The sequence below is a fragment of the Doryrhamphus excisus genome, chromosome 4 (genome assembly GCF_030265055.1).
Source record: "Doryrhamphus excisus isolate RoL2022-K1 chromosome 4, RoL_Dexc_1.0, whole genome shotgun sequence".
NCBI lineage: Eukaryota > Metazoa > Chordata > Actinopteri > Syngnathiformes > Syngnathidae > Doryrhamphus > Doryrhamphus excisus.
Genome location: NC_080469.1, coordinates 23,729,880 through 23,738,775, shown reverse-complemented (window position 1 = coordinate 23,738,775; position 8,896 = coordinate 23,729,880). Strand labels below are relative to the sequence as shown.

The 8,896-nt window shown below is 41.3% G+C and overlaps 2 protein-coding genes across 2 annotated transcripts; both read left to right on the top strand.

The window, feature by feature from the left end:
* The first annotated feature begins 94 nt into the window (after positions 1-94).
* Positions 95-2,189, top strand: LOC131128124 (oocyte zinc finger protein XlCOF6.1-like). Its single transcript, XM_058070708.1, has 2 exons — positions 95-367; positions 966-2,189. Exons 1-2 carry the CDS (start codon positions 286-288, stop codon positions 2,096-2,098), a joined length of 1,215 nt encoding a protein of 404 aa, XP_057926691.1. The 5' UTR covers positions 95-285; the 3' UTR covers positions 2,099-2,189.
* A 371-nt stretch (positions 2,190-2,560) lies between these two features.
* Positions 2,561-8,185, top strand: LOC131128119 (zinc finger protein OZF-like). Its single transcript, XM_058070703.1, has 2 exons — positions 2,561-3,578; positions 5,153-8,185. The coding sequence occupies exons 1-2, from the start codon at positions 3,371-3,373 to the stop codon at positions 6,268-6,270; spliced, it is 1,326 nt and encodes a 441-aa protein (XP_057926686.1). The 5' UTR covers positions 2,561-3,370; the 3' UTR covers positions 6,271-8,185.
* The last annotated feature ends 711 nt before the right edge of the window (positions 8,186-8,896 follow it).

Here is an 8,896-nt window from a genome sequence, read left to right as displayed (position 1 = left end):
GGATTTTAGAAATTCTAACAGATATTTTGAGACCTCCGGATAATTAAAATCCGGAAGGTGGCGGTAGTGCATCCGCGGTTAAACGACCAAGAAGAAGAAGTAAGCTAGCAAGAGAAAGAAAACAACGGTGGCGACTAGTTATTGGTAGTTTACGATAAAACGATTATAGCTTCTATTTTTTTAACAACAATTACCCCAAGAACTTGTTTTTTTTCTTAAGCCTAGGGTGTAGCATTGGAGTTTTATCTGAAGTGAAGATAGAAGACGAACCGCTGCTATGCTAAGATGGCGACGTCCGGTCAAAGAGAAGGAGGAAGAGAATCATCACCGCCAACCACGGAGAAAAAACCCCTAACTGCAGATAACGGTAAGTGAGTTCAAGAAAGACAAGTGAAGAAACCAAAGAAGACCAAAACAACAATTAACTTATGTAAAGACACGTCTCACAGCCAGGGGCGTATTTAGTCATTTGAGGGCCCACGGCAAACCCCAGCCCTTGGGGGGGGGGGGTTCAAAAGTTCAAAAGTTGCTCATTTTTCCACCCTTTGTATTGAGTTGTGGACTCCTATAGAGCAGCTGCACACAATAACCTGCACAGAAAACATTTTAGATCTTCCAGAATCTGCACCTATTTCCAGCTGTATTTCCTTGGATTTGTGCTTTGTTCGTCCGTTCTCATTCTCTTTTTACAAGAACGTGAGATGCATTCAGGGACACGCCGAACATCACAAAAAGGGCTTAATAATGTCTGTGTGCATTTGTAAATATATCTGTAAATCTGTAAATATATATGTGCCCTGTGATTGGCTGGCGACCAGTCCAGAGTGTACCCTGCCTGTCGCCTAAAGACAGCTGGGATAGGCTCCAGCATACCTGCGACCCTCGCGACATGGAAAATGGATGAACATTATTTTTCTTACTGTCCATAATAAGCTTCCATAATAATTCCTGTTTGTGTCTGGCAGACATCCAACAGATGATTGATCGTCAAGAAGAACGTCACCCTCAGGCAAAGGGGGGGGACTCCACTTTGGAGCAGAAGGAGCCACAGCCCCCTTACATTAAAGAGGAAAAGGAGGAGCCACATCCTCCTCACATTAAAGAGGAAAAGGAGGAGCCACATCCCTTCTATGTTAAAAAGGAAGAAGAAGAGCTTCTTGTGGGTCCAGCAGAAGCTGATCTCACCAGGTTGCCACTGATTCTGGTCTCTGTGAAGACCGAAGACCATGAAAACGAACCACCCGAGTCCTCGCAGCTTCATCACAGTCCAAGTGAGGAGAACAGAGGGGCGGAGCCACAACACATGACAACAGAAGCTGATGGAGACCACTGTGGAGGATCCCAAGCAGACAACCTCTTAGCTCCGCTATCAGATAGCGATGACGTAACATCACACTCTCCTGAGGATGACGACAGCGACTCCAATCAAGAATCGTTAAGTAAACATTTTAACTGCCCGGTTTGTGATAAAAGATTTTCTTGGAAGACTAGTTTGACTCGACACATGAGGACACACTCTGGAGAAACACCTTTTCGTTGCTCGGAGTGTGATAAAAGTTTCACCCGAAAGGCAACTTTGGTAAATCACATGCGAAGACACACGGGAGGAAAATCTTGTACTTGCTCTGAATGTGGAAAAAGTTTCACTGAAATGACAACTTTGGTAAATCACATGAGGACGCACACGGGAGGAAAACCCTTTAGTTGCTCCGACTGTGGTAAAACCTTCACTCGAAAGGCAACCGTGGTATCACACATGAGAATACACACAGGAGAAAAACCTTTTACCTGCTCTGAATGTGGTCGAAGCTTCACTCAAAAGGTAACTCTGGTAAACCACATGAGAACGCACACGGGAGAAAAACCTTTTACTTGCTCTTACTGTCGTAAAGGTTTCACTCAAAAGGTTCAAATGATCTCACATAGGAGAACACACACAGGAGAAAAACCTTTCTGTTGCTCAATCTGTTTGAAACGCTTCACTAAAAAGGGAGCTATGGTATCACACATGGGAACACACTCGGAAGAAAAACCATTTACCTGCTCCAATTGTAGCGATGCAAAGTCCTGTTTGAACAAACACGTCCAAAGTCACTGAGAGTCTATTATGGTTAAAGGGTCACTGTTATGATTTATAAACTTAACTTAAACTTAACAGCCAATCACAGGGCACATCTAGACAAACAACCATTCACACTCACATTCATACCTATGGACAATTTGGAGTCGCCAATTAACCTAGCATGTTTTTGGACTGTAGGAGGAAACCGGAGTACCCGGAGAACATGCAAACTCCACACAGAGATGGCTGAGGTGGGCTCGAACTCAGGTCTCCTAGCTGTGAGGCCTGCGTGTTAACCACTCGACCACCGTGCAGTCTGGTGGTATTACATTGATTTACAAATGTCATATTGTATTCCGGGCGGCACGGCGGTAGAGTGGTTGGTGCGCAGACCTCACAGCTAGGAGACCAGGGTTCAATTCCACCTTTTCCTCCCACATTCCAAAAAAATGCTAAGTTAATTAGCGACTCCAAATTGTCCATAGGTATGAATGTGAGTGTGAATGGTTGTTTGTCTATATGTGCCCTGTGATTGGCTGGCCACCAGTCCAGGGTGTACCCCGCCTCTTGCCCGAATACAGTTGGGATAGGCTCCAGCACCCCACACGACCCTCGTGAGGAAAAGCGGTAGAAAATGAATGAATGAATTTATTCTTTGTATCATAGAATTATTGAACCATAGATATTGTGTCAAGAATCCTACAGTAACGGGGGACTTTTGGACTGTTGGGAAACTGTTGGGACTGGGTCCTGGGCATGACCGTAAAAGGAGAGTGAGAGTACCTCATCATCTGGTCCGGAATGTTAGCACCTGTGTAGGGTCCCAGCCAGGGTGGACTGGATAGCAGGATAGGAATTAAAGGTAATTGCTATCATATACCTTATGATACAAATATAACAATGACAAAAATAGCTCATATTTGTTCCATTTTTTGTCAGTCCAATGCTATAAATATTTATGTAAGAGCTTAAGTGATTTTGGTTATTGTCAACAAACATGGAAGTTGTTGTATTGTTGGTTACTACCTGTTTTTGTTATCATGATATCTGCAGATAGATCCCATTGGGATGCAGTAGGTGGCGGTAATGCGCCTTTTACGCCTTAAAATAAAACGAAGAAGAAAGCAAGCGAAATTCGTGCACCAAGATGGCGGTCTGAACGGCTGTGTTTTTCCCTCAGCGAGAGTTTTTATAGATTCACATCAAATCTAGCAATGAACAAATCAAAGATCGATCTTTTGTAAGAACCGGAAAGCGGAAGTTGAATTTGGAGTGCTATTTAAAGTGTAGATTGAGGATTTATAGAAGATGGAACATTGCTACCTTAAAATGGCGACGAAGGCAGCGGACGTGGAACGTGAAAGTCAAATAAAGAAGCCGGAAGAGCAGAAAAAAGGCATTTTCAAGGCTGCTATTCCACCACACGATCCGGAGGAGAAGAATAAACTGTTGCTGATCATCGAGCAGGCAAGAAAGGCTGGGAAACTTCCTTACGTCAACGTGCAGAGGACCGGAGGTAATAAACAACAATAAGCATCGCCATGTTTACTCTGATTGGGGCTGACAAGTTAGTAATAAGACGAATCAATTTGTGCCAATTTGTGTTCCCTACTAAAAATAAAGTGGATATGCAACTCCCTCAAAATATCCGAAAGGATAAAATCTAAAAACACCACCACCGGCTAGCATTTGTTAACAATACTGTCTTGAAAGAACGGATAGTACTACATGGGTTTATATTTATTGTGATTTATTATTATTTATTTTTATTCATTTATAAAATTTATGTAATTTTTGTGGTAAATTATTCCAAAAAAAGACAGTCAAGCATTTGTTGGCAATTCAGAACCAGCATAAACGCTCTTGAGCAAACAATAATGATGTGCAGACATCATTATGACATAATAAAAAATTTAAAAATATATTTTTTTGACAGGTAACATTTTTTTTACAAGTTAATAAGTAGTGTAATATTTTGTGGCTCCCAACATTTTATTTAAGAGGGGGTCGACCCCTGGGCTGTACATTCAACTAGTAGCTAAACTTGGCTCGCCAAGTCTGGACACGCCCTCTCCACTGTATGCACGCTTTCCCGAGGACTTCCGGACTACTGCCGAAACCCCACTTTCTAATTTTGTCAGTGTAGGAGTTAATAATAATATTCGAATAAACTCTTTGGAGACGTACTTGATGGTGCTAGGTGCTCGGAGCTACAGGTTGGAGACCCCTGTATATGGCATATATATAGGCTTAACTGTATACGTAGATTTATAATACAACATTGTAACATTCAGAAAAGTGTAAAAACCCCAATGTCCCCTTATTAGGTCGGAACGCTGGCGCTCTCCAATGTGCTGAAAGCGTTGAATCCTGACCTCTTAAAGAGCGTTAAAAAGTGTAAGACAGGAAGTGAAGTTTCTACTGCACAGGTGAGTGGGAGTGAAACGCCACCTCCGTCCCGCTGCGTAAAAAAGCTGCGTAAACCCCTCCACAATGCAACACAACCAAGAGGGCAGAGCTTGAACACACCACTTTGTTGCTTTCCTGGTGAAACACACATTGGTGTTCAACATGTTGTGCAGGGGCCGTCTGTGGAACGTGGCTCAAACCCAGCAAAAGTGGGAAAATAGCGCAAAAAGGCATCATGACATTTATGAGCGGCTAAGATTTTTAAATTTTTTTAAATATTATATATATATTATTTTTATTGTCATAATAATGTGATATCTGTAGATACCAGTATCAGGTTTTTTTTTGCCTGTAATGAGAGCCAATTTTTTAAAATGCTGTTTAGGTGGAGGGTCCGCACGGTGGTCTAGTGGTTTGCATGTTGGCCTCACAGTTAGACCTGGGTTGGAATTTCCATTGGGCATCTTTGTGTGCAGTTTTGGGTCCCTTCACAGTTGGGGGGGGGGGCATTGGAATTGTGCTAACTTTCTCCCCGGCCAATAGCACTAAGATGTCCCAATGATGTGCATTGTTAGCTAGCTCATGTTCATCAACTAATTTGTCGTTATAATTCACAGAAAAGGGAAATAAATGTGTTCTTGTTTCACATAAGGATTTCAATACCTGAATTGTGGCCTGCAGATATGGAGCAGCTGATTGGTCATCAAGAAGGATCTCGTCTTCAGCTCCTGGGGCAGCGCCCCACTTTGAAGCAGGAGAATCAACAGCCCTCCCAAGTTAAAGAAGAAGAGGAGGACCTTTGGATCACTCAGGAGGGAGAGAGTCTTCTCCGTCCGAAGGAGGCTGATCTCAGCAAGTTGCCACTCACTGTTGTTTGTGTGAAGACCGAAGACCATGAAGACGAACCACCTGAGTCCTCACAGCTTCATCACAGTCCAAGTGAGGAGAACAGAGGGGCGGAGCCACAACACATGACAACAGAAGCCGATGGAGACCACTGTGGAGGATCCCAAGCAGACAACCTCTTAGCTCCGCTATCAGATAGCGATGACGCAACATCACACTCTCCTGATGATGAAGACTGGGAAGGTGACAATAAACCCGCTGACTGCTCTGAACAGACGTTTCCTGTTAGCTGCTCAGTTTGCGCTAAAAACTTTTCCGCAAAGTATAAATTGACACAACACATGCGGGTACACACAGGAGAGAAACCTTTTTGTTGCTCAGTGTGCGGTAAAAGATTTAATCGCAATACAGCTATGGTATCCCACATGAGAAGGCACACTGGAGAGAAACCCTTTAGTTGCTCAGTTTGCAGCCAAAGCTTTTCTCACAGGAACAGTTTGAATTATCACATGCTGAAACACAAAGGAGAAAAACCGTTTGCTTGCTCTGTTTGCGGGCAAAGATTCTCTCAAAGGTGCGGCCTGGTATTGCACATGAGAATACACACAGGAGAGAAACCGTTTGCTTGCTCAGTTTGCGGTCAAAGCTTCTCCCGGAATACGACTATGGTAGTACACATGAGAACACACACAGGAGAAAAACCTTTTAGTTGCTCAGTTTGCGGTCGCAGATTGTGTTCCAATTCAGCGCTGGTATCGCACATGACAATACACACAGAAGAACGCCACGTTAGTTGTTCCATTTGTGGTCAAAGGTTCTCTCGAAAGTCAAATATGGTAGCGCACTTGAGAATACACACTGGAGAAAAACCTTTTAGCTGCTCAGTTTGTGGTAAAAGTTATTCGCATAAGATCAGTTTGAACGTACACATGCAGACACACAGCAGCAGATAAAGGATTTCTTGTCCAGTTGGTGCCAAAGAACTGTCATATCAATAAAGTTTTATGATCCTCATAAGTCCCAAGAACGTGCTGAGCTATTATACAACTATCATTGATTGAGAACATCATGGCTTTTCACACAAAATTGTGTTTGTGTTGTGATAATGTTTATGTCTCCCCAAGTCTGTTTTTATTGTTTGTATTTGTAAATATTTGGACTATTATGGTCTGCTGTGTCTTTAAAATATACTTCTTCTGAGACCAGGTGATACAATTGAATGATCTGGGCAAACAACCTGGACTGGTGGCCAGCCAATCACAGGGCACATATAGTCAAACAACCATTCACACTCACATTCATACTGAATTTGGAGTCGCTAATTAACCTAGCATGTTTTTGGAATGTGGGAGGAAACCGGAGTACCAGGAGAAAACCCACGCATGCACGGGGAGAACATGCAAACTCCACACAGAAATGGCCGAGGGTGATACAAACCCGGAATTCTGGCTGTGTGGCCAACATGCTAATTGCTAGGCAATTGTGCGACCCATCAGTGTAGTTGAACCAACCAGCATTCTCAATTAATAATTTAGGAAGCTACTAAGTTAAATATGAAAAACAATAGAGAAAAAAAAAATCAGTCAAAAGTAGTCTAACAAGACATTTTACGAGAATATAATATGAGAAAAAAGAATGTCATTTTAGTAGCAATTAGTTGTAGGAAAAGTTCAAGTTAACATTATAAATTTAAAGTTAAAGTTAAATTTAGGAATAAATTCATAATTATGACAATTTACTAGTATAGAGCTGAATTTGTTGGAAAATGACATCAGAAATGGAAAAAAAGTGTAATTTGCAAAAATATTAAGAGAAAAGAGTCGCAATTCCACGAGAGAGTAATGACTTTTGTTATGTCGTAATATGAGAAACAAAACCAAAACATTGTGGAAAATTAGTTTGGGCCAAAAAGTTAATAATAATATGGGAATGAAGTCACACGCTTATTTCAAATAAATAAACAATTAAAAAAATATATTATATATATATCTATATGTAGGTACACACTGTACAATTATATTAAGAAAAAAATAATAATTAAAAATTTAATTATTAAATCTGCTTTATTTGCTATTTAAAAAATCCGCAAAATACACCCAAAGAAAGTAAGAAAATTTACAATTATTAGACCAAAGACTGAAATTCATGCTAATAATACACTTTTTCACCAATACCACAAAGATGAGATGCGTTTGTTTTTTTTTTACTGGAAAAATACATATAACTTAATTGCATATCTACGCATGTTTTGCTTTACAAAATATGTTTTCTGGGGAAAAGAGTCCTGCTTTCATGCCTCACTAATAAAGCGAAACATGGATGTTTGGATCTTTTTGGCTGCTCCTTTTTGGTGACAAACTCTTGCAAAATGCCTGTGTTTTCCACATCCATAACAGGTCGTCATAGCGACGGTTAACCTCCTAAATTTGGCATAATGTCCAACATTCTTAGCTTGTTGCATGTTGCTTTTAGACTTGGTCTGTGTTGTATGAATTGAGGTAGGCCTTTTAGCACCGTTGCTAAAAGTAGCTTTTATCGCTAATACCCTTTCTCAGAGAGGTCACTGCTTGTTTAGCTCAAATGATGTAATCTGTCACATTTGAAGATGTCAGTTCTGTGTACGATTGGTCTGGTCTTACCCACCCTGGCGTAGTGGCTGTCATCGTCTGTGTGTTGACAAAACAACTGTTTATGTTACATAAACACTGGACACCTTTTCTGTTCATGTTTATTTTTCGTGTAGCTAAATAAGCATTGTGTTAGCATATCTTACACCTTTTCAGGCTGTTCTTTATTCTTTTATTATTGTTAGAACTTGCCTTCCAAGATGACGTAATGTCTGTTTTGGTCAAGTAGTTTGGAAAATAAATTACCCTGCAAAAAAATGCGACTTTTATACCTAATTATGCATTTTTGCTCTTGTGTGACTTACATTATTTTGGGGCATGAAGTTGTATGACACCCCCATAAGCAGTGAAGTCCTGAGCCGAATTCTGGTCGGATTCCGGTGCTGAGGAAAGTAGTTCCAGCTAGTTTCTGTGGACAGTTAATTAAAGAGTTTGGCTTCTCAAAAGCATCATACATTTTCATCACAAAAATGCTTACTAAAAATATCAATTAGCGAGTTCTTACCTCTGTCCTGCCCGTGTAGGAACGTAACCCTCCTCACACAACAATGGACGAAGGGGGGAGCTGCTCAGCCGTGGGTCTTGGGATGATCATGAGCCAAAGTGGGGCCCTCTGTGGCAGCCCCTCTAAGACGTAGACCTCCTCGGCTCTTGTCCCATTCTGTCAGGGTGAGTTCCAAACAGCCGGAACCTCTGTTTCGATCACCCCCCCTCTTCAACGGATGCAGCCGACCTTTCTCTTCTGTGCCCTCGGCATCCCAGAGAGGAGAAAAAATGGCAGCACTCATCTCAATAAACCGAAAGTGGTTAAAGTGAAAAAGGCGGGCTTAAATCGCTACATTATTTGAAATTTAAAATGAACACAGATTGATGAGATATTGCTATGTAATTTATTATTAATCAGCTATACGTGTACTATGTACAGTGAAAAGGTATAACTCAATTAAACTAA